The 26,202-nt window shown below is 39.8% G+C and overlaps 1 protein-coding gene and 1 long non-coding RNA gene across 2 annotated transcripts in view; one reads left to right on the top strand and one right to left on the bottom strand.

Annotated features, from left to right (window-relative positions):
- PRIM2 (DNA primase subunit 2) overlaps positions 1–1,452 on the bottom strand; it is a 91,966-nt gene extending 90,514 nt beyond the window's left edge. Inside the window, exons 1-3 of the mRNA XM_066314961.1 lie at positions 1,236–1,452; positions 410–513; positions 13–92 (exon numbers count right to left, since the gene is read on the bottom strand). Coding sequence (XP_066171058.1) covers positions 13–92; positions 410–513; positions 1,236–1,389 — 338 coding nt within the window. The 5' untranslated portion in view covers positions 1,390–1,452. The remainder of the gene's footprint in view (positions 1–12; positions 93–409; positions 514–1,235) is intronic.
- Positions 1,453–5,034: 3,582 nt separating this feature from the next.
- LOC136358380 (uncharacterized) lies at positions 5,035–8,560 on the top strand. Its single transcript, XR_010743072.1, has 2 exons — positions 5,035–5,141; positions 8,290–8,560. It is a non-coding gene; the product is annotated as an uncharacterized lncRNA (long non-coding RNA).
- Positions 8,561–26,202: the final 17,642 nt, after the last annotated feature.

Raw genomic sequence — 26,202 nt, 5'->3', positions numbered from 1 at the left:
AAAAGTACTTACGACTGGCAGTAGGCAAGGCGTAGTATGAAATGAGAGATATGATCTTTTCTTCTTGCCTCATAATCATCTTCAGCCAAAGCCTACAGAACATACTCTTATTATTTCAGAGAAATAATCTCTCCCAGATTAAAAATTCACAATCAATTTACCACTGCTGTTCAACAGTGCATTAACAGTAATCTTTTAGACAATAAATGCCAACTTATTGAGGAAAGGGTTTACCCTAAAGAAAGAAATACATATCTTCAAAGAAAAACTACACCTCTAGCAAAATTACAGAACTGCAGTTTTAGAAATAGCCTTTATTCATTATTCATCCTCTGCTTTTATTCATTATTCTTGAAAGGTATAAAGAAAATAAAGTGCAAGAGAGTTCTGTGTCTTGATCTCTACTCACTCTGTAGGGAAACTTCAGTTTCCGGAGCTCACCCTCCAGCTTACTTTTGTATGCATCAGTACCTCTTACATAGCTCACACCGAGATTTTCAACTACTTTCAGCACTGGGAAAAAAGAAGAAAAGGTCCATGTTAGAGACAACATGCTGAAATAAAAATAAATGTAATGTCAGCTTGGGAAAGGCACAAACTGGGGTAAGGCCAAAGGAATTGATTTCAGTGGTATGAGGAGCAGAAGGGTTAGAAATACAGAGGATGAAGTGTGGCCCTGGAGTCGTGAACAGCTGGTCCAGTTCTGGCATCCATACTGTCAACAATAAAAGGGGACAGCTAACTCAGATGGATCAGTCTCAGAACATCTGTTTCAACTCTCATGGAAACTTGGATCCAGCAGTTTTCAGGACTTCAGGGGAACTCCTGGCTGCCAGCCACAAGGACATACAATGCAGTACTAAGACATCAACCATGTCACATCTATAGAATGTGAAACGTGCTCATAAACCCCCCCATGTAAACCGGAACCACACAATCCCGACAGCTACAGTGACCGCTCCTTGTGGAACCTGTCTCAGCTCCCCGAAACGCCCAAAGCAAGGCGTTTTCCTTTGACGGGAGCTCCTGGCAGCACGAGCCCAGCCCAGCTCCTGGTTATGTCAGGTGAACAGAGCATCCAGGCCTGCCACAAATACACACAGCCATGACAGGAAGGATTCAAAATACCGAGGGGAGAGAAGCCACGGGAGGAATGAGAAGGGAAAGGGGAGAAGGGGGGAGGAGGAAGGTGAAAGGAAGGAAGGGAGGGAAGGAGGGAGGGAGACACTGCTCACGCTTCAGGCGGTCAACGGCAAGGCTCTCAAACTCCACCAGGGAGATGCTTTCCGTGGGGGGCTCCAGGTAAAACTGCAGGCTGTGAGGGTACTGCTCCCGCCGGTCTCCAGCCAGCCGCCAATGCTTCTGCCTGTCTCGGCTGGAGAACTCCATCTCCCCCGCTCCGGTGCTGTCTCCGGCCCCGTCCCGACCGCCCGGGCCCCGCTCCCGCCGCTCCGCCCGACGTGACCCCGCGGAACCCCGAGCGCAGCCCGCCCGGCCCCGCGCCCCGGCTTCCCGCGCTCCGCCGGCCACGCCCACTTCCGCACAGGGCCGCGCCTCCTGCGCGGCCATTGGCTGCTGCAGCGATGTGGGCGGGGCCATGTTGGACGGTGCCCACACCCGGCATGGCGGTCCCGGCACGGGCGGTCCCGGCACGGGCAGTGCCCGCACCCGGCATGGCGGTCCCGGCACGGGCGGTCCCGGCACGGGCAGTGCCCGCACCCGGCATGGCGGTCCCGGCACAGGAGGGGCGGTTCTCGCGGGTGTCCACACCTGTCACCGCCGCTTCCGCGGCCGGCATGTTCTACGCTTTAGAGTTTTATAATTTTGTCACTTTTCCAAGAGAACCGCAGGATTTAATATTTTTGCCGCTGTGTTGGCCATTTTGCTGCAGCTGAGGTTATGTTGTTTTATGCCCCTGCCAGAAAAAGCTACTTACTAATTTTTCCCTAAAAATTGGCTAATGATCTTGCAAGAAGTTCGGAGCATGGAAGAGTGGGAAATCAGAACTGGCTTACAGTTTGTGCCAACAAAGTGAGGAAAATCAGTAGTTTAGTTTGTCAAGTTCTCAAGAGCAAGGACGGGATCGTGGATCAGGACACGCACTAGTCCCGCCTTGGTGGGCAGCACAAGGGGCAGTGATCCCGAGGGATCTGACCTCAGCCTTAACAAACACCGCCCTGGGAGCCGGCCTGGAACTGCAGCCTGCCCCTGTACTGACAGATTGAACTAGTGCTGAGCTCACTGAGCTGGGATAATCCACTCCACCTCCAAAGCAAGGTGGCCACATGCACACTGCCTACAGGGCATACTCACATGCTCCTGCTGATTCTCAAACTGCGGCGTCTCCTCTTTGGGCTGGGCCAAACCACTGCCACGGGCAGGATCTGAACGTTTTCCCAGCACGGAAAGTCAAGTTTCATTCTCCAGGATTCCTCTGTAATTTTCCAGGAGAAAATATCCTATTGATATATTTTTATGTATTTATATATTTTTAATATTTAACTGGAAGCGAGTTCGTATCTCTCTCTCTCTCTTTCTATATATATATGTATATATATAAAACCTTTAACCTGAAGCAACGTTTTTTTTTCAAATAGCCACTGGTCATCCCACACAGTTTCTTCCCTTCACCACCTGGCTGCATCTGAGTTGCGAAAATCTTCCTAATACTTGCAAGAAGGTGGAGCTTTTGCCTTTGACCAGTGTGCTAATATCCAAGAGATCTTACAGAGACTGGCAACACACTGTCCAGAGCAGGTCAAGGACTTCCATCAGTTCCCACATTTGCTTGGAGTGCTGTACCCAGCCTGGACGGGAGGGGGAGAAATACGACAATGCTGAGGAGCACAGCAGAAACCAGAGATGCTTCTCATTATAATTAAATTTAATTCCCACTCATGTTTTAGGTTTTGGCACATAAGCAGCACCACACCTTTGGAAACTGTGGTTTGCAGTTTGCTGTCCATCACTAATTCTACTGAACTACCTCCTGCTGATTTTTGACAGGTCAGTAGCTATGTCTACATCTGTTGTTTTCTTTTATTTGTTTAACTTCTAGGTGGTTTTTTTTTTCCCTTTCTAACTGAGTATTAATCCCCAAATTGTCTGTAATTAGATGAAGATCTACCCTATTTGTTTGTTTGTTTGTTTGTTTTCAGTTAACTGGTGACACTAAAGCATTGCAAAAAGTCACATAAGATTACATCAGCAGAAATTAAGAATCAAAATTAACATCTATATTACTAGACCTAATTACTATATTACTACACTTAAATAAAACTTACAACACAAGACCTTACCCTTTCACACAAAAGTAATTTTCTTGGGAAAAGAACATAGACAAATGAAAATTTTTCACTTTGGGGTGAACCCCCCCTCAAATTTCAAACTTTCTTACTAATGCAACTATTAAAACCTAGAGATGGTATTAATTTCTCGCTATGTTTTGGTTACTTTTTTCTAACTATATTTTGACTACTCCCACAGTAACATTACCTTTGAGGGCTGATTTTTAAAGTATTTTTTAAAACAATTATTGCTTTTGTAACAACCCACCTCCCAAATGTTTTACAACAACATCCATATGCTCAGCTGTCAAGCTGTCCCCATCATCCCATGCAAAGACAGTCCAATCCAGCATACCCCAAACTGTTCTGGTACTTAATTAATGCCTTGTTGGGAGGAAAGAGTTAAAAGTGGAAGAATGGCAAGGAGGAGGAGGAGGAGGAGGATGGTAGATTCACTCAAGTGACCTTGCAGCTGGGAATGTCAAGGCCTGGAGAATAACAGTGAGGGGAGGCCTATAAATTTTGCTTACTGTGTTGATATTCAGTTTCAAGAAGCATTTCTGTGCAGAGATAATGTAGGTATTTTGAGAGACTTGGAGGCACTCTCATGATACATACAGGTTTTGGGAGAGAGAGGGTCAAAGCTCAGAAATCATAAAAAAAGCCCAGAGGAGGTGACAGCATGCTGGTAAAGTACAAGGGCATGAAGCCTTGATGAATTGATGCCAACAGCAGGCCTGCCTTTCTCTGCCAGGGTGTTGCCTTGGGATCCTCCAGTCAGCACAGTAATGCAATAAATCTACTCTTTGCATTTTAACTGTGGTTTTATGCTTGTTCCAGCTTCCTATCTGTGTCAACACAGATACACAAATACACGCACACAAAATCCTTATTTGCATTAAATATGTATCGTTGCACAGTTGCTACTCCTACTTTTGTTATATTAACCAGCCGAGTGCAGAATGCTAATCTGCCAGAGCCCAGTTGTTCTCTATTTGCTTAACTGCATCTGCTAATAAAAAGGTAAATATGGTAATGCTGATATGTAGTCTGTCTTTCAAACCCCATTCATCACTCATGTGTGGGATGTTTGGATTTCTATGGATGGCAGTGATTAGCACAAGATGTCCCTTCCCTGCTTCCAGCTCCCTTTCAGCTCTTTTTGTTAACTGACAATCTTACTGCATGTATCATCAGCCTGACTGAATTATCATGTAATTCTGTCTTCAAATATATTGTATTAATATCTTGGAGTTTTGGTGTTTTCACCTCTTAAAATATTCCTTTTGAATATTTTTTAACTTTTGTTTGTTCAAAGTATTTACTTACATATTTTCCCCTTGCCTAACTCTATTTCTTTACTTATCTGACCTTTTCAGAAATCTTTTCTTGTAGTCTATAGGTGTAATTTCTAGCCCAATTAATTTTTATTTTATTCTGTTTTGCAGTTCTCCATGTATTTTTATTACTTTTTAAAATGTTTGACATCTAGGTTATACCAGGATTTTAGTTCTGACTACAATGCACAGATACCTCTGTGGTTACTATAAATAGCAGGGTAAATGTTCTGAGCTGGCCTTTAAATTCCTGCAGGCTCTGAAGTGAGTAAAGCATGAATCATACAGTGAAGAGAGGTTCAGAGTGCTGCTTTAGCTGGAATATGCTCTCAATGTTAATTTATATAAGTGGAAAGTAACAATGTCACATCCCTTCTGACACTCTAAATCTCTCTGACTCCACCTTACACCTTATGAATCCTAGATTTATTCCCCAAATCCCCTGTCCAAGACTCCAGTGCAGAGGCAGAGAAAATCTAGATACATCTTCACAATCTTCTTAAATTTCTCCTGACAGGTAGGTCTGTCATTCACCTCTGCCTCTTGCTGCAGGCATCTTCCTCCATATGTTTAGGCTGCTGTAACAAATACATTAATTGCATCTTTCTTCTGTTATATACTGTATTTCTGATCCCTTTGCCTCATTTTTTCAGGGTACATATAGAGGCCAAATCTGCCCTGTCCCTGCAGTAGGCTTTTTCCAAAAGGATGTTATCCTTGTATTTCCTTACAAGATGCTCAATGTACTTGAAATAATTTTACTTGCCATGCTGGAGCTTGGGGGAGAGGGGGAGTTGACTTGGTTGTTTTTTTCTCTAGTCAATCTTCCTCTGGTAAATTTTGAGCATTGAATCAATGTAAAAGAGAGGGGTTGAAGTATCAAAGATGAGATGCACTCACGTATTTGAGGAATTTGTGTCTGAGTAAAGAGAAAAGAGGAAGATTCAAATTTCTACCTTGGAAAAGAAAAGCAGAACTCAGTCTTTTTTGTGTGTGGAGCAGCAGCAATGAGACAACACAAACATCTGGACTGGTCAGTGTAAATACAGCTTGAGTTCAGCCACTGCTCCATCATCTCCAAACAGACAGGGGAAGGTTTAAACTATCCAGAATCAGGATAAAAAAAAAAAATAATTCATTTCTAGACTTAATTTAATCTGCTGCATAAGGATCTTCTTCTCCTTCTTCACAGTATGTCTATCATTATCATATTTAAATGGTGAGCTTCTGAAACAAATAAAGAAGTTTTTTAAAGTCTTGTCTGTTTGAAGGGATATGAATGTTTTCTTTTCTTGGATTTTTATTACCACTATACTAATTTACAGTAAGAAAATGCTTTCGTTACACATAACATTTAAGATTTACTGCATTTCTAATACTCTCCTAAGAATAATCAAACTCCTACCTGTATAACAGAGAAGAAGAGGATGCTTAACAAATAATCTGTATCAAATAATCTGGTAATTGAAGGGTTTCATTAACCCCAAAAATATTGCTATCCAACATAAGAACTAGACATACCTATATACCTAGGATTCTTAACTTTTTTTTTTTTTTTTTTTTTTTTTTTTTTTTTTTTTTTTTAACAAGATAAAGAATTATTTGCCAGGATTCAGAATAATAATATTTAAAAATTTAAAAATTTTAAAAAAACACCACCCCACATTTAAAGTATTTTTACAAGGAAAATCTCTTACTGTCTGAAAAATTTTAAATATTATTTTGTCTCCATTAAAAGAAACCCAGTGCTGTTGAAGGATTTTGTTCAGCCATTTTGGTGTTTGATTACAGGTATTGTATAATACAGACTTGGCCAGGAAGACTTCATGTTCTAAACCTATGACTTGATGATGAAAAAATGTCCCGTTCAGTCCTGACACATACTGAGTGTTCAAATACTCAGCCACTTTGTAAAACAGTCTGCAAAATTCCAACCTAATTTTAAGCAGCCAGACGTGTTCCACTTGCTAATAAATGTTCATGTTAGACTTATTCAGAGCACTTCCACCATTACAAGTGAAATCCCCTAAAATAAACATTGGGGTGGGATTTATTTTGCCTAATCTAGCCGCTAAACCTGGACCTACCTTTTAACTTCTTCTTTCAAAGGGAACAGTTATCCCAAGAATACGTAGAAGGAGGTAGGTATCCTGGAAGATGCCTCCAAAAGGACATCTAGACTGCCTAAATTTAGGTATTTACATAGCTGATTGTTTTCCCTTTGTTTACCTAAAGTTTGTTTGGCTTTTTTACTTGCTTGTTTTTTGGTCTTTTTTCAAATATAAGTGATGGTCAGGAGTGGAAACTTAAGTATTTTTTCAAATAAGGGGAATGAAGTCTTCCTTGCGTGATATACAAGGTCCTCTTCCCCATAACGAATAGATACTAGCATAAGGAGTTAGAGATAACTTATATTCCCTATGTAAGCAAAATTCCAATTAATTTGAAGTAGCCTAAGCAAGACATATGAGATGAAGATGATTAACAAACATACCAGCTAATTCTTGACTGTAAACTAAATATATTACCTTGTCTTAGTTCATAGTATTTTGCCTTTGTGTTACTTTTGTCATGCTGTGTAATTTCCTTTGTCTGAACTCCGTAGAACTTGAGCCAAGAAAGTAAAACTAACTAGGAGAAATTCCAATTAAGGCTTCTCTCTCTATTAAGTATTGTCTAAAACTGCACTGGTTTCAACAGAAGCAGAATATAGTCTCAGAATATAAAACCCCAACTCCATCCACCAGCACTGTGGAAATCAGTTTCTACTGTAATGCTCCTTAAAATTCAGGGCTTGCTGATAAAACTGTTGATTTATTTTCAGACTACAGAGCTAGAATAGCTATTGGCACCAGTATTTTGGCAATCTTTCTTCAGCTCACCTACATGAATATGCAGAAATCTGGTACACACATTATTTTCAAAACTACATGTCACATTTGCCTAACAAATTTCAGAAGCTGAGACTCACCCTACTAGCTTTTGAATAACCATTAAAATTGCCTACAATATAGCCACACTAAGTACAAGGGTTTCATATGTTTAAATTTCCAACTAGAAAACCAAGTTTATCAGTTGCACAGCTATTAATAACATACTGCTCTAAAAAACACAGTATTACTAGATATATTGAAGACCTAATATTTTTTTAACAAATCTGCTAACAGTTAAATAGCAAGGGTGGATAACAATGTATCCATGAATCCAGCTGGTATACTATATATTTTATGTGGTATTTATACATATAGTAGCAGATAGTATGTAGTAGATAGTGTTACAAATACTTTCAATACGGACTACATTCTCTTTATGCATGTTTAATTTTTGGGGGCCCCTAACTTACATGGGTATCTGGATGGTATTACACACTTAAGTGCCTGCAGTTTTGCCCTCTCAATGAACTGTATACAGTTAAATATGGGCAAAAATTATGGCAGCTATGTAATTATATACTGAGTGCTGAGTACATGTGGTGTTGCACCTTCCCATCCAACACCAACTAGTCTCATCACCTTGCAGAAGTAAACAGATGATATTCTCAGGGAACAGACAATTTATCTACAGGCCTGGGGACATTGTAGCAATGTATCTGAATAACTTAGGCCATTCCCTGTACCAGCCAAACTGTCTGTAGATAAGAAGACACCTACAGTCTTGTTTTTCAGAATTCTCAAGGATTCGTCAAGGCTACAGGAACAACAACAGGTCTGAAAATAATGAGGAAGAGCCTGAGAAAGTGTTTACAAGAAATGCAAAACTCAGATAGAAGACACACAGCGTGGCGATGGACACTTGACCAGTTAGATGCCCTGCAGGATGTGTGCCTGTCTGATGGACAAATGACTTAGCCAATCAAGAGACTCCTGCAAGTGTGAACTGTAGTGCTAGAAACTATAACTGTGGCTTTTTGTAAACAGTAAATGGCTTCTGTTGGAATCATATAGATTTGTTTATTTCAGTAGCCCATTTTCTGCCTATAGGACATCTTGGTTTTTGTTTTCTATACCCATGGCAGCCTACAAACTCTACACAGGGGACAGAGAAAGCCCAGGCTGTTGGAAGGGAGTACAGAGCAGGCAGTCTCAAAAAGAGAGAGATAGACACATGTGTCCTCAGAAATATGCTGGTTACACTGCCATCCTCAGATCCTACGTCACCTCACCTGCCATTCCAGTTCACTTGGTACAACTCAGTCCACTCTGACAGTTTCTGGGCCCCAGGAGCTCATGATGCTCATTTCTGCTCTGGTCCCATCTGTGTGTGTGTTTCCTCATATTTTTTTCTCTTTTCTTTTCCCTGCTCTGTCTTCTGCATAGGCAGCACTTCACCTGCCCAGATTGCCCAGCTCCAAATATGAGCAGGCATCGCTTATTTGCAAGCAGCAGTAAAACAGTAGTCAGAGTAGTAACCCCAGCAGTCTGGTGTCCTGGACCACACCACCACAGTTCACATTTTGCCCTCCCTCACAGCCCCACAGCCAATCCTATCTCCAGGCACTCGCCTTCAGCAGTTGCAGATGAAGTGATCTAGACCTTGTTCTTCATTACAGTTCCACCTCAGCCTTGCCATCCAAGGAGTTTAGTGTCCAGGGAAGAGAAGCTGACCTCCCATCTCCCAACATTCTGCCCCTCCAAATGTAGGCATAGGCCAAGTAGGCAACAGTGACACCTTCCCAATGCTGTCTCCTGACAGTATTAAAATTCAAAGGAACCCATTGGACAAAGGGCTTTTCTGAACATTCAGTTATGTCACATGTAAAAAGAAGAGGGAGGGGCTAATGACATTTTAGATAATTAAAAATATATTTCCTCTTACAAATTATTGGTGTTGAAGGCAAAAGACTAGCCTAATTTCTCACTGCATTTATCCTTCTTCATAATGCTTTACTTCAATGACTTTTATTGAGCACTTTCCTGAGTCTGGTATAAAAATATCTGCATTCCCTCATAAGGTTTCTGTCTCCCTCAGTGAACTAAACTTGGATTTACTAACTTCTTTTTTTAAGGTTGCTATGACAGGCTCTTCAAAGTTCAAGGGTAATAGCCTGAATATTGATGAGTTTTCACTAGTAGCCAAAGAAAATATCAGGAACTCATTCTTCCTGACATTTCGGATCTTTAAACAAACTGAAAAAATGCCTGGCTGAGATTTTGCTAAACCAATCAAATTTATATATCAATTTGGTTTGGTTGTTGGGACTCTATACTAGCCTGTTTGTCAGCCATAGTTTTACTTTGGGATATTATCTTTTCCATGTTGCATAGGACTAAGAAGGCAGTTGGTTAGTACCTTTGGATATCTGTAAAAACTGCTTCAAAATGAGATGGCTCTGGAAATTCAACAGTAGAAGTTCTTTTTGATTGTTATTTTGTGATGATAGATCATTTTCTATCAGTAAAAACTGTTTTAAATTGTGCTCTACTGATGACAGGTTGACTGTAAGGTGCTTACTCATGGTCTGTAGAAGGACACTGACCATGCCATTAGAAAAGTAAGATATGCTCTATGATTTAATTTTAATTAGGCTTTATAGCCAGAAGGAAGTATATTTAAACTTCCTGTATACAACAGGTCATGGAATTCATCCACTGTATGGACCCATACAATTAAAACTGGTCTAAGATATCTGGTTTGGGAAAGAGTGGATCTTGGCATCTTTTAGTTAAACTCAAATCCAAATTTTCCAGAGTAAACTTGAAGCAAAAGGGAAACCCAGTTGTGCCAAAACTTAGTAAAGTTCCCATTCTGTGGTCACGAGAACACGGATTGTATATCTGAAATTTGTGGCAAGAAATTGCAAACAGTCCTTTGGATCAATAATTACTTATTCCCATATGATAGCAAGGCTGGGGTTGGTAGAGACCACTGTTTATTTTCTTATATTTACCAAAATGTAAGGTGGTTTTTTTTTTTTCCTATAGTCTGGCTGTAACATGCTACAAAATAAAATTCTATTGTCTTGTTGCTTTAAAGTAAGGGTAGTCTTTCTTAAGTATAAATTGCTTTCCTCTCCTGCTTGCAACAAAAAGCTTTTATAGTGGGCAGGCCCATAAACACTGAAGCAGAATATTTCCACTGTAATCTGTACAGCAATGTTCCAAAGTTGTCTGTATGTTTTCCAGTTGTTCTTTTGCTTTTACTGATGCTATTTAGTTTCAAATTTATTGCCTTATTTTCCTCCTTATGAATGTAAACACAGATTTCATTTTTTTTCTGTCTACATTGACATGAGCTCAGCCTAACAGTACATCATGGGAAGCTGGAAGATTTATCGTCAGAAAAGAGCCTGTTGGAAAAAAATCTGGATAGTGGTAATTGGAGAGTGAGTCAGTGTCTGGAGTCCAGCTGTGCTTACTACTCAAGCCTGACTAGAGCTGAGTGCTCAGATTTCTTCAACTATCTGAAACTGTTTTTTAAAAAAATTAAAGAAATAGACTTTATATGCACCGGATACATTTTTGCCTGAGAACATTTGTGTAAAGTCAGCAAATTATCTTTCTTTCTTCTTGTTGTTGTTGTTGCTATTGCAGTGGCATGCGAGAGCCATGCTCTAGGAGAAGCAATTCCTTATCTATGCACATGTCTGAAAGATGGTGTGGCATCAACAGCTCAAAATGCACCAAAAATAGTTTGCTATGCAATCAATTCTGTGACTAATACTGCAAAAAACCTACATCTTCACCCTGGGAGGCAAAGCTTTTCTATTTCTTATTGCACACATTTACAGTGGCTGAAACTTAAGAAGTACAAATCAATTCCTGGTTGGTGTTATTTTAATTACTGGGCTGTATTATGAGGCCTGCTTCATCAGCATCCCAAACATTGAAGTTTTAACCTTTGGAAAATACATAATTTTGAGGAAGATGGCATGTAAATGTCCTTAGAGAATATTGTAAAACTATATGCTGAATTTAAAGCAGAATTTATAAAATTAAGATCTTAAAAATTTTAGGTTTTTTTTTTTGCCATACTTTTTAAAGAGTTACTTCTAAGCTCTTCACAGATTAAAGTAAGAACCTCCGTGTTACAGAGGATATTTGTTACCTAATTTTGTTGCCAAGACTGAAGGAAAAGACCTAATTGTGAATCATTTACCTATTTTAATTTCTTTACACTTCGATAATTCCTGAAAGTTTTGAAACATAATTAAGGATTTTTCATGTTTTACTTATGATTAATGAAAATGAATATTTAAAACAAGAGAAATAGCACAGACAAGCACTTACAATTTTGGACTACAGACAACACAGAGGCCAGGATGAAAACAACAGTACTACAAGTGCCACAAAAAACAGCCAGGATTGAAATTTGTGAGGAAAAAAAAGATCTATCAAACATCAAGATTCTGATTAAAAACAGAAAAAGCCTTTGGAAGTCAGCTGGAAAAACTTTTTCAGGCAACACTCATATTCAGGCTGAAATTTTGCCAGCAGTATGATGTCTAAAACACTTTCAGCTCACATTAAAATCTGATGTGATTGACCAGTTTCTTTTATCAGCTTTTGGCTTATTCCTTGCAATTATAATTGAAGATAAGTAGCCCAAAAATTCAAGAGAGCAAACCTGACAAGATAGTGTCTTGTATTTGTTGTATTTATAGTCGTAACACTATTTCTAGGGTTCTGGATTGACTTGGGAATTTAAATAAAATAAAATCAGAGGAGAAAAGATAAGGAGCCATGTTACCCTTTCCTCTCTGTCCCCATTACTCCACGCAGATGTTTCAAGACTATTCATTCCAGCTCTGTGTAGCTATAAAGCCAGCAGTGTGCTGGAGTGTAGAGAGTGGGATTTCCAAGTAGCTTTGTTCCAGATGGGAATACAGAGTGGCCCACTCAGTCTGCAGGAACAGGTCACTGGATAAAGAAGATCTCCATGATGCATCTGAGAACTGGCATAATTCCTAAACTGTCTATATCATTATGAGCACAGCATTTATTCTATATTTAGGAGAACACATACAATTTGGCTTTTTATGGATGACCATTTTTTCTTTCCCCTAGCTTGCCTAGTCCTCTGCTCCATTTCACACACAACCCCTTCCCCATTCGTGTTTCCTAGTTCCTCCTTTTCCTCCTCACTGCCTGAAGATGTGAATGTGAAAATAGCCTGGACACTGCTTAGTTAAGTGGTGGCTACCAAAAGTGACAGATGGTTTCAGCTGTCTTGCCCCTGGGTGAACATACATCTAGGTCTCTTTCTTTTACTTCAGCTATCAGTTTTAAGGCATGTTGAATGCTTACCATCTCTGAGATGTTTATATATCTGTATTAACTGAAATTTATCATTACCAGCTGCCAACTCAAACAAAATTCTGCTGCTGCTGTTGTATTCCCAACAGCCTGCAAAGGCAGCCAGCAGAGCTCAACTACACAGACAGCATTTGCCACTCAAACAGTGAGTCCCTGTCTTCCCCACAAAATGTCACATGGAATGGGGACATGCTGGTAAGCTAATATGGTGCCTATCTTACAAATCACAGCACATGGTTTCTGATGAAAAATAGGGCTTTTTTGTCATTATGTTTCTTTCTCAGTTCTCTTTTATGCCTTAAAGAAGGTAGTTTATTGTTAGGTCCTTAAGAATTATGACTATCAGAATTCAGTTCTAGAGAACTTCTGAACAATTTATCCTCCTAGTTTCCCGAATTTCCCTAACTTGCCTATTCACAGCTCTTTAGCAGTTTCATCCAAGATATCCAGATGTCCCAGGTATCTCAGAATAGTGCAGATGCTGCTGATCTGAAGGCAGTGCTCAAGGAAATAGAAAAGTACATAGGAATTTTAGTCCTTAGCACTACCTGTATGTGTTAGCCTAGGATTTTCCTAAGTTTCCTAGGTTTCATAGCAAAAGTATTTCCTGATTTTCATGAAGGCATTTCCTTCATTACTATTATATTAATCTGAAAGTAATAAATAGTATCTTCTAATCATAGTGAGGCAAAGAGAAAGTGAGAAGTCACTTGAAAATAAAGAGGATGAAATTGTTCTGAAACTCTCTAAATGAGAAATAAGGGAGTTCCCTGGATGTGAGGCAGGGTTAACTTGATTCGGGCTTCTTATAAGCAACATTTTTGCATTACTGTAATTATTTAACCTTGAAGGCAGCTTTACTACAAATTCACACATGAAGGAAAGCATTTAATGACTGAGTCCTTTTCCTAAGTAACAAAAACCTGTCCTCTTGACAGTTTTCTTTCAAAAAATGTTTGAGCTACATGATGTTTTAGGAGAGAAATCAGTTTTATCTATTTTTCAAATGCAAGAGAGGCAAGCTCTAAAGGCAAAGTCAGCATAATAAATAGAAAAGAGAAAAAATTACTCCTACCAATGCTAAGGAGACTGATAACCTAGTCACAAGACAGACCCATGGTACAGAAATAAATCTAAAGCAAGCAAGAGGACCACCATGAACTACCCCATAACTAGGACATTGGATTAAAGTGCCCAATATTATTTTATTGCCACCATCACCAAAGACATCAGTTATATAAGAATGGAACATAAATATGGGAACAGATAGATATCCTTCTAAAAATGAAGAAAAAGGGGGTTGTTTTCCATCTGTACTGTTGAAAAATGACATACTGAATGACCTGACAAAAAGGATTAGTAGCATTTGCTCCATTTTTTACAATCACTTTCTGCCCCTGTCTGCTCACTAACATCAGGGCAATGCAGAGCACAGGTGAGTTGTCTTTTAACACAGGTATCTGCATCTGCACAAAGTGCAGGAGCTGCAAATACAGGAGCAGCCCAAGCACCTACTTAATGTGATCTGGCTTTGACAGTGATTGGTTCCAGATGCTGCAAAGGAAATTTCCACAAAACCCATGACGTAAGCAGGCAGGGGGAACTGATGTATAAGGAGAGATTCTTCCCATATTTACTGTTTAGCTGGTTCATGCCCTAAAGAATGGCATTTTATGCCCTTTCCAAATTCACTCTCTTCCATCACCTCAGTAATGTATATCCTCTTTAGTGAAGCCTGTCTCTCTCTGTACTGTGCTGCATACAGGGCTTTAGCAGTCTCTGCACCAAGGATCCTCTGACACCACAGCTCCACAACCTCTGCTCAGACTGCAGAAAATGACCTGTGAGTCCATAGAGAGACAAGGAAAAGAAATATTCTAGGTATAGTGTGCCGTGATTATTAGCAGCTCAAGGATTCAAGAGGGAAAACACTGGCACAATAAGGTATATGATTGTAAATTAAAACAGAGAGGAAGGCTCCTTGGCCCAGAGACCATTCAGGAGCTTCTTGGTGATGTCACCAGTGCCATGAATGTCAGTGAAGCTGGTGGTAGGTGGCAGCTCAGCAGCCCTGGGCATCCACTGAAGGGAGCAATGGGACAGCCTGCCCTCCCTATCATGACTGGTGCCTGGCTGAGCAACAACCACCTTGGGTATCATATCTGGAGCATATTCTTAACCTCAGAGGTCATTAAATCCAAGCTGACTTTGTGAGTCAATAAGCATTTGGTTAATACCTGTAAGCTGGACATGTCATGCTTGTGTAGATCATGGGGCATGGACAACATGCCCAAACAATCCAACCCAAAATAGGGCCCCATAACAACTGACATGTGCTTGTTGCTGAAACCTACTGGACTCTTAACCTCAGTCCCTATTGAACAACCAAATCCATGGATTATGTGTTGTATAAAACACTAGTGATGACTATGTAAACTGGGAGAAATTGCACCTTTATGAGTCTGTGTTGCAGATACCTGATTGAAGCAAATCTTTTTCAACATGCTGTTTTAATCTCTGTAAAACCAGACAATTCCTAGCGCCCCATTTGCTTATACTGCAGCTATTTGACCCTTGGCATTTTCAGCAGATTCACCATAAGCCATCACTTGCAACGTGTGTGTACAGTTTATGGAGTAGATAGCCCACAGCCATGTCTTTTTTTGTTTTTACAAGCATTTTTGTTCAGTTACACTGACAAAGCAGTCAGCAGGATAATATTTCATGAGGTCATCTTTTGCATTAATTTTTTTTTTTTACATTAGTAACGAGAATTTCCACAACAGAATAGTGTTGATAATTACATTCACTCAGCCAATTTAACCACCTAAAGGCTAAGTCTAATTTAAGCTAATTTACTTGGCTGCCTCATTGTTTACTGCAGAGAGAGTATGGTCTCAGAGAGCAAAAGATCTCCAGTATATTTTTGATATTTACACTATCCCAAGATGAATCACTCTCTAGGAGTCCTCCCTCTTTCTGCTGAGTACAGAGGCAGTCAAAATGACAGATTTAAAATGGATGCCCACCCCTCCTTTTATGCAACGTACATACAAAGTTCTTTGCAGATGGACTGCAAAGAAATGGCATTCTATAGACACAGCTTGAAATTACAGTTAGCTGATGTGAATGAATGGTTAAGGTGACTTAAAGAATCACTATCAAAGGTATTAGCAAAATCATGTGTAATATTATTTTGCAAAAGCATGACTTCAAACTTGGGGGCAAGTTTCACTCTATTACTTACTACACAGATGAAGTACACAAAGGAAAATTGTATTAGGATCGATTTGCATGGAGACCAGGGTCACAAAAGGGCATGAGGTAAGGGAGATCTTCCCACTGAGACACAAGGCTCAGAGTTGACCCCTTACTTTCCAAACTCCTGATGGAGCCTGGGTGTCGTTGAGTCCAAACTTCACCTCAGGCTTGGTCAACAGCTTATATCTAAAGGGTTTAACAACCCTTAATAATTGACTAACTTAACAATGAATGAATGATACAGTAGGATTTACAATAATCACAGAAGTAGCTTACCTACAAATCAGAGATGGCAATAGTCACACCACATTTGCTATAAAGTATTTGTATCAATTAATACACAATTACGTACAAAGCTACCTGTTAAAAATTCTTCTCAACTTTGGTGAAATACCTCAAATAATAAAAAGAATTGGGATGGGTATTACTAGTCCAGGCTCCAACACTAGCTTTCACCACTGATCCTCCAATTATCTTGAGCTTGGGAGTTAGCAAGCTCTGGAAAGCATCCCCTTCAGAGGGAGATGCTGCAGCCCAGGAAACTCAAAGACCCTCACTCAGGACTACAGTTTATAGGGTGACCAAAGGTTTGGCTGTAATCATCTGTCAATTTCCACCCTGGATGCAAACTACCCAAGATGGTAATTACTGAACTTTCCTCAGTAACAATAATATTGTTCCACTTAGGCTATGATTCAGACAAAATAATGTTCCAAGGCTATCTGTTAGAAAACAGAAGTTTCTAAGGCAACAGAAGATCCTGGGAACAGACAGTGTTTCTGATAGGCTCAAGGAGAGTTTAACTGCCCAAGAATCATTAATCAAGACAGAGGCTTAACGACAATTCCTAAGGTCACAGAGCAGCCTAGGGAGGAGGAGGGATGCACTACCCCAGCTGAGACATATTATTTCAGATGTGGAAAGAAAACTTGAAATTTTCTACTCCAAATCAAAGCTCAGGTCTCTGTCTTTTGCATTGGTAGGTCTAAAGTTCAATATGGTAAGCACAATGAGTCTTTAGCATGGATCCTCAGGTCAAGGTATTTCGCTTCCTTTTGTAAAGGGGAGGTGTTGTGGTGTGGAATTTCAGTAGGAGCCATCATCACCAAAAGCCCAGACCACAAGTGAAGGAGGCCGTAAATACAGTTTTGCAACTGGTCATCCCATTTAAGAGGGATACACAAAACCTGTCGAGTGTAACAAGTAAAATCAAAGGTCCAAAATGTAAAATATATTAAAAAGTGCAGTTGTTTGCCTTAGTAAAGGGAAGACTGGTAGGGGAGAGTGGCACCTGATGATTTTCAATAACCATCATGAAGGAAAAGCAATAATAACTGCAAAGAAGATTTCAGGGTAGGCATCAGGAAAAAGAGTAAAGAACTTCTCAGGGTAAAGAACTTCCTGAGAGAAACTGCAAAATTTTCATTACTGGAGCTTATTAAAACCAAGACAAACATCTATCAGGAATGACTTAGGCATAGATGCTCTGTTTTAGGAAGACAGAAATACAACAAATTCATCCTTTGTCTGTAATGTTTCATTATCTAAATTGTTTCTTATTTATAGAAATTTATAAGAAATTTAATTTATTTCAATGTTTCCTATGACAGGTACCTCATGAAGTTCAGAAAAGAGAATTGTAAAGTCCTGCACCAGGGGAAGAACAACCCCAGGCACCAGACCCTTAAGATCAGGTCAGTTAGTGAGAGCATGGTGCTAAGAACACCAAGGTCGTGGTTTCACTACCTGTATGGGTCATTCCCTTGTGAGGGAGGGCCACAGTGATCCTTGGAGGTTGTGGTAAGACAAATAGAGATAATACTAAAGGCAATCCTGCCTCTGATATATTGTAGCTGTGTTAATTACAAAGAGTGGGAACAGTCTTGCCCTCACAGCTGGGGGTGATAAAAGAGTGAGTTTGTTGGTAGAGAGTCAATTAGAGTCTTCTGGCTGTGCTGTGAGGAGGAAGGGACAGGCGGTCATGTGAGGGACAGGTAAGGTAAGCCCCTGTACGAAGGACAGACAGGGTTGGGTGATTATGCCAGGGACAGGAAGCAGAGAGCTGGAACTGTAGAAAGAAGAGAGAAGAAGGAGAGAAAGAGCCAGAGCTGTGTGGAGCAGCCCATAGGATTGCTACCTAGAAAAGGTATGAAAGACTTCTAGATAACATGGTGCTGAAGCTCTCTGAAGTTTTTTATTGAAGCACTCTGAGTGCATGGCCATCTGGACTACAACAGTGGGTCCCTTCCAATGTAAATCATTCTGTGATTCTGTAATAGGAAGCATCTGTACCTGCTGGGGCCACCCACCTTTGGCTGAAATGACCTCACTCTCCTGGTGGACATGAGGCTTATTATGAGCCAGCAATGCATCCATGCCTCAAAGGCAGCTACTGTTATCCTGTGCTAGTATGCAGGAATGTTGTCATAGGTAGGGGCAGTAATCCTTCCCCTGTGCTCAGCACTCGTGGGGCCACACTTGGAGGAATATGTGTCAGTGCTGGGTCTCTACTTAGCTTCCACTAGGAATCAATGAGTTTCATTAGCTGTTCTATGAGGAGGAGAGCTGGAAAAGTATCTTAAAGAAAATCAAGTCTCAGGACATTCTGGGAGTGAGAGTGTATGGAATGGAGGGGGGGAACAAATACAAGGCTCTTATTTTATTACTGGGCCCTATGGGACAGGCACCTTTTGTAATGGATGCTGTATCAGAAGAAAGAGTTGAGGGTGATAGGGTGGGTCTCAGAATACAACCTGGCCTCAAAGGACAGGTTCTTTTCACTTTCTGACAGCAGAGTTTGTGTTCCTGTGGACTTAGAAACAGTTAGGAAGTACAGTGTATCCCCAAATGAACAGTACTGTTAAGAGGAATAGACTTGGAATTTGGATCTGATAATAGCCTCATAATGTACAAACCTTCACATTTTCAAAATAAAGAAATCTTATCTCTAATTTAGCAAAATAACCATATGCTTGGCTAAATACAATTTATAATGCTACTGATATGTGAGCAAGATTACTTTTACCAGCCCAAATTATTTTTACAAGTCAGTCACTGGTTGGCTTCTACATATTAGTTACTGCTACGTCTGAAGCCATGGTCTGCTTATTTAGCAGGAGTTCAGAGATTCACAGTGTAGCTCAGAAGTGAAGTGTGAGCTGTATCAATTTCAACAGAGCCACTGGCAGGGAAAGTCAATCACTCTGCTGACAGGAGCTATAGACACTCTTCTTGTGCAGGGCAAGCTGTACTGCTCTGCCTGGTTACTGTGCCTTGCAGGGGACAGCTATGCAGTAATTTCCTCCTATTTTCAGGGACATTTTAGCTGGCATCAATTTTATCAATGTCTATTTTCCTTTGAAATTTCAAGTTATGTAGCAGACCCCAACAGGCATTTTTGAAACTACCTGGTGAGCTCTCCCGGGATTTACAGTTATGTGCTGTCCTGGTTTTGGCTAAGATAGATTTTTTTTTTTTCACAGTAGCTAATACAGGGTTGTGTTCTGGATTTCTGCTGAACACAGGGTTGATTACCCAGGGACGTTTTTGCTGTTGCTGAGCAAGAAGGAGGAAGGGGACACAGTCAGGGTTGTGGCATCTGTCTTCCCAAGTCATATGTGCCTTCCTGGGGATGGCTGAACATGGGAAGTGATCAATGAATTCCTTGCTTTGCTTTGTTTATGTGTGTGGCTTTTGCCTTCCCCGTTAAACTGTCTCTATCTCAACTCATGAATTTTTTCACTTTTATTCTTCTGATTCTCTCCTCCATCTCAGTGCTAGGGTGTGAGTAAGCAGCTGCATGGGGTTGAGTGTGCTGCAAGGTTCCTCTTGGGCCTCCATCTTTCATCTTTTTCTGTCCAAACTTTTCTAAGATAAAGGTCAGAAAGAAGCTTTAGTGTTAGCCTAATCTTATATATTAAATTATCCAGCGCTACACTGAGAGCAACAGTCCCCAGTCCAGATGGGCAGCAGCTATCACAGTGTGAAAGAGGTGTACCTAAAACATTTTCTCTTGTATGGGTCTATTTTAATGGCTTTAGGCACCAAACCTAATTCCTATTTTAAAGTGCCATGATTTATGCAGGATTAAAAAAATCAATTGCCTTTAGAGGTCTTTCATATTAAGGTCAAATTTTTGAGCACTCAACCCTGGACCAGGGAAACCTTGGATTCCAGTCATATGGCAGCTGGACAGGGCCTGAAAACACTACATCTAGCTCTCATAACATGTTTATGAGGTTTATTTTGAAAATGCACTACCAAGAAGGGAGTACACCAAAAAAGACAATGGCCTGTAATAGCATAGACCTTGTATTCTAAATACCTATCTGCATATATATTTTCTTTCACTTCTGAGCTGATATGTGTCCTTGGAGGACTGTAAAATTATTTTAAAAATTAGGTCTGTGATGCCAAACTCTACCTATCCACCCTACTCTATGGGATGTTGATGGTCCCCAACCCACCCTGCACAGCTATAACTTTGCCATCTTCATGGGCAGCATAGCCAGGGCAAATTAGAAGCCAAGGGGCAGTGATGGCCATGGCACCTTATACAGAATATGGTGATACAGTCAGAAGGTAAAAGCCAGTCAGGTGATAAAGAAACAGAAAATGTGCTAAAAACTTATTTAGTGCAAGGATGAAAAGGGTGAGGAGTTAAATTCTCACATCACAGCCCACTCTTGTCGTCATGTTATATGAGCTGTCTGCCTCCAAGGACAGTAAGACAAGAACAGTGAGCACCATGTGCTCCAGCAGTCATCATCTGGTGACCTTCCAACCTCATACAAAGCATGAGGCAGCATCTTGGCAGTTCTTTATGCTTACTTGCCCAGTGCTTTGAATTACAATTTGAAATCTAGTTCACATTCCTCTTGTGACTAATTTAACTTGTATCTTTTATTCCTCGTTTATGTCCTCCTGGTATATTGGCAAAAATATGATTCAGGTTACCTGGGCAGAAAGTTTAACCAAATGATGTCTTAATTCTCACAGCAAATTATTTCCTTATGAAAAGTCATTTATTATTACACATATATACCAACTTCAACACACATAAATTTCCCTTCAAGCTCATCATGTTGTATAAACACAAACATTCCAAAGAAATCTGCAGTTACTAGAAGGCAAATGTAAAAAACCGCAGCATTATGGAGTAAGTAGCTACTGGGATGTACAAATCAACTTCTTTAACCAAATAACTCATAATTTCTACTCTTTCCAGCAGTTATTTAAAACAAGCCTATAGAATTTTAAGGTATAGTATATCATATGTTGAGAACAATAGAAATTACTATGTAGGCATGGAAAGACTCATCACTCCTCTCAGGACTGTATATTTATTACTCTATTACTAAATTATTTTTTGATATTCACAGGGAGTATGAAAATTTTAGCCATTCTTGATTAAAATGCTAAGTAAAATCTCAGAAAATAAGTTGTGTTGTTTTTATAATACAATTAACAACTTTGCATATTTTTGCATTTTGTCAGTTGTTACAGTCTACACTTTTAGTCCCAAATATGTTTGCCTTAATTAATTGGAGGCTTAGTAAATACATACCCCAGCCATCTGGCAAAGCATTTGACTAAACTCCATGCAGCCAAGGTATGTTCTCTAGCTCTTCTCCCTCGACTCTGCTTCCCCAACAAATCCATGCTTCAGTCTTCCAAGCAAAGTATCAACAAGTCTCCCCTGTGGCATTTGAATCCCAGCTCCAGTAGCTCCAACAAGACAGCATAATCTAGGGAGGCCACTTCATCCTCACCCCACAGGAGAGAAGTAAGACTGTATGGGGTGTGCTGTGGTCAGGCCACACACCATGGGGGAAGAACTGTTTAAGTGTGACTGAAAGTGGTTGCCCTCACAGGAATTAACACACTCTAGCTCCAGACTCCAGTGTTCTAATGGATAATTTTAAGGGAATTTCAGAGAAAATTAGATCTTCACTAGAAAGTGCTGAGGCAGAGCCCAGAAAGGACTTTTAGACTGGCAGCCACAAGTGAAGGAGGGAGGGAAGGAAGAGCAAAGAAAATGCTGCATTATATAAAATATCAAGAATTGATTTTAACATTGTTTTTTACTCAGTAAGGTAAAAACATTGGCACTTACTTCTCTGTGGTTAAATCAAATACAAGGTTTTGTTTGCAGTAGATTTATTCAGTTTAATTCTGTAAGAATGAAAGAAAACTCCACAGATTTTGAAGCAAATTCACCTGTTATCCTTGGGACAGTTTTAATATCTGGCTTCACTCCTGGAAAACATTTTTTTCTGCCATCTTCATTTAAACTTAACCAGTCTTATTGATGTTTGTGTAAAGAGGTAAGTAAGAAAGGTTCCATTTTCATAGAACATTTTATAAGTAAATATACTTACAAAAGTGTCTGGCATAAATGCCCATGATATGGTGTTCCACATTTAAACTGCTTCCCATCAGCAAGCGTCTGCAAAGACAGCCATCAGAATGCAAGACTTAGAGTGTGGAAAACTAATGCTTCCAAAAATAAGGATACAGAGATGTTGACCACTCAATACAGTAAACTTACGCCTTCTATCTAATGGAGAATGTTTAAAATAAGGTTATATCAGTCTTACATAAGACATTAACTTACTTCAACAATAGTTTGGACATGACTCATTGTACACAAAACTCAAGTAAAACAAACATGGCAACCAGGCAAATATATTACCTGCCTAGCTACAGGGATCCACATGCATACGTTTTCTTTTTCTGATTCCTGCCACTGCAAGTTTCAACTGCTATTACACTGGTAAGTGCATCTTACTGACTGTAAAGACTGAACACAAGATATTTCTCAATTTATTTATTTCCTCTGACGCCTTCAGTGACTCCAAGGAGAACTTGAAAAATGTGAGGGAAACTAAATGTTGAATGGTAGTGTATCTATGAACAAAATAATCAAATTACTATCTTTGCAAAACCCGTAATTGCCTGAGTACAATCTCAACTACAGCTTATTGTATTCTGGTGATTCCACTTCCTGAATGGCACCGGTTTAGCAATAGGAAGATCTTAGACTTCACAAGAACATTTTCTTCTAATTTCACATACAGATTAAAATACGGTTCTGCACAAAGTCTGAACAGTTCTTACAGATGACACTGGACAGCAAGAAAAACTTCACAGCCTGGGTAGCTTTGTTTTAATGAATTGCATGTATTTTCATAACAAGTTCTCAAGACCAGAGCACTGAAAATGTTTGTCTTCTTTCCTCTGATCTTGTTAGACCTCCTGTTGAACAGCAGGCTAATTTCACCACAGTAATGATTGCTGCTGCTATTTCCTTTCCCGCCACCTCTATCAGACATTTCACAGTTTTAAGAAAACAGTTAATTGGAACTTTTTATTTCACAGGATTGTCACCTTCTTAATTTCTATTTTATCTGCTTAAGTCTTCCCAGAAATCTGTGAAAAATTTTATTCACAAAATACACAGAAATAAAAAAAAACCAGACTTCTATAACATTTTTAAGTCAACATATGAACACTTTGGAAATAGTACCAAACACCTGGCACACCCAAGATCAGAACAAGAGAATATTAGCCCTAAAGACCCTGCTAATTTGTGTGTTTCCTGAGGATGCTGTGAAAAAACGATCTTGGTGGAAAATCCACTGTTTGAGTGCGTCTTACTGTGATTGAAAACAATCACAGTATTGAATGCTTGAGAGAGGTTTTGTGTGTTACAGAATTAGCAGAGGCCCCGGGGACCAATCACAAGGTGACGATTTATCTGTAACAAAATTAAATAAACAGGAGAGTGTGTGGCAAAGGGACACACAAGAAGGAGAGAAAAAAAACACCACCTGCCTGTGCTGATGCATTCCCCCTCCTCCTTTCCAGGCTGCAGTGTGATCTGAGAAATGTTTGTTAGGGCTTGAAAACAGCACCTGGGCTCAGCTTTTCCCCAGCTTATCAGGAACACTGCTTTGCTCCCAGGAACTGCTGGTGTTTAACGAGCTCCTGTTTTCCTTTTGACCAGCCTTGGAAAAGATTTTTCTTGCCCAAATGGCATAAAATTCCTATTCTCACACTTTCAAAGAAAGTGCCAACCCAAACTGTGGCTGGATGAAACATGGTTATGGCTAAAGCCCACTCTCTTGTGACCCTATAAGTAGCAGTCCAAAGTGCGCTCCCCAGGAGCTGCAAGCAGCAATCTCCCGCTGGGGGGGAACACCTCTCAGAGCCAGCAAAGCCCCAAGTTTGCTACACTTGGAGGATCGCTGAACAACAATGTGTCCTGGGCTAACATATATCCTCACTCCTCAAGGCCCTATCCTACATCAGGAGATGCAGAGGCATCCAAAATGACTATTCCACTGACCTCCAAGGGCAATGTTTCACAGGTACCTTACTTGCACCCACTCTTCCTGTCTGTGTGCATGCCCTTGTGCATATGCAATAGCAAATCTGAAAGAAACACTGCTTTCTTAGATGCTTAAGTACCTTGGATATCTAAGTAAGTTAGGCCTGTAAGTAAGGTTAAATTATAAACTTACTTAAATGCTGCTAAGTTGTTAAACATAAGTTACAAGCTCAGTTAGGTGCTGTTCTGCTGAGTTGCTAAGTATAACTTTGAAGTTATAAGTTAGGTTAAATGCTGTTAAGTGTTATTGCTCTGTTAAATTGTTAAGATTAAGTTAGAAATTGTTAGGAACAATTAAGTGTTTTTCCAATGTCAAATTCTTAGGCTTAAGGTATATGTTAATTTTGAGCGCTGTTAAGGTTTTAGCCTGTAAGCCTTTTTATGCTTGGCTTCACTGTCTTTTGTCACACGTACCTAAAAAGACACACACACACACACACACACACACACACACACACTAGATAGTTCTTGGTTAATTTCTGTTTTGGATGCCTGGATTTTGTTTGGTTTTGCTGTCACTTGTTTTCCCTTGTTGTGCCTTAACTATCCTGTAAGTAGTAGAGTGAATCTTGTCAATGAATTTGTCGTATTTTGTCACTTATTATTAACCTGACTTTTGCTCATACCCCTGCCAAAGATTTTTTTAAGGGATCTCAAGCACTCATTCATAACACTGCAGAGCTCAGCACTATAACACTGCATCAGTATATTTACTTTTTTACATTTAGGTTTTTTTTTGCATTTGATCTCAGTGCCAACACACATACAGTAAGGTACACACACACATATATGTGTGAGTGTGTGCATTCATGTAAGTACATATACAAGTGAAATTTTCCAGGCTACTTAGATTCTTAAGTTCCACTGACTTCCAGGCAAGCTGTAAGTCCACAGTATATGTAAAACTCATATAGCCTCTCTTATATGGGTTTAGGTGAGCTCTGACACCTATATGTAACACCATGAATTTGAAAATTAGCTCTATTGGCTCCAGACTCTGGAAATTCAGATGTAATGTTCTAATCAACAATATTCCCTGAAAATAAAGTAAAAATAAACCAATAGTTTGCTTGACCATAGCAAGCACTGTGTTCTCCAAAGTACTTCAGAAGGGTTATATATCCCACAAAAATTTAATATAGACATTAACTAAAAGAAATTACTGTCTAAGCCTTCTTATCATCATTAAGACAGTTCTCATCAACTACCTTCAGCAGCAATGGGACCCCCAATTACTTCTGTGAAAGAATATTTAACATTTCTGTTGATTAATCATACATATATAATACTCATGTAAAGCTTGCTGTTAACAGATGATTTTATTAAAGGTTGGCAGTACTTTCCTGTACAGGTCCATTGATTTGCCTTGTCTGCCAAACAAAATAATTTCATTTTAGCTAACTGTACCATGGTACATCTGGGGAAAAAAAATTACAGGCTACATTCTCATGTTAAAAAAATGCCTTGGAAATAATCACAGGAGAATGTACAGAAAACTGCCTGAATTGGAAACCTTGATAAAACACTCTGGCACGAGGGATTAGCATGACCTTTTGGGGGTCTAAGGGAGGAAGTTGTCTCACCTCTGTGTATCTAATAGTATAACACTGAGATTCGCTTGCTAATTTGGTGTCTCTGTTTACAACATCAAAATACTTCAGTGTTCAAAGGTG

This window comes from Sylvia atricapilla, chromosome 3 (genome assembly GCF_009819655.1).
Source record: "Sylvia atricapilla isolate bSylAtr1 chromosome 3, bSylAtr1.pri, whole genome shotgun sequence".
Lineage (NCBI taxonomy): Eukaryota > Metazoa > Chordata > Aves > Passeriformes > Sylviidae > Sylvia > Sylvia atricapilla.
The sequence above is the reverse complement of the archived record's forward strand: the minus strand, read 5'-3'. Positions and strand labels throughout refer to the sequence as shown.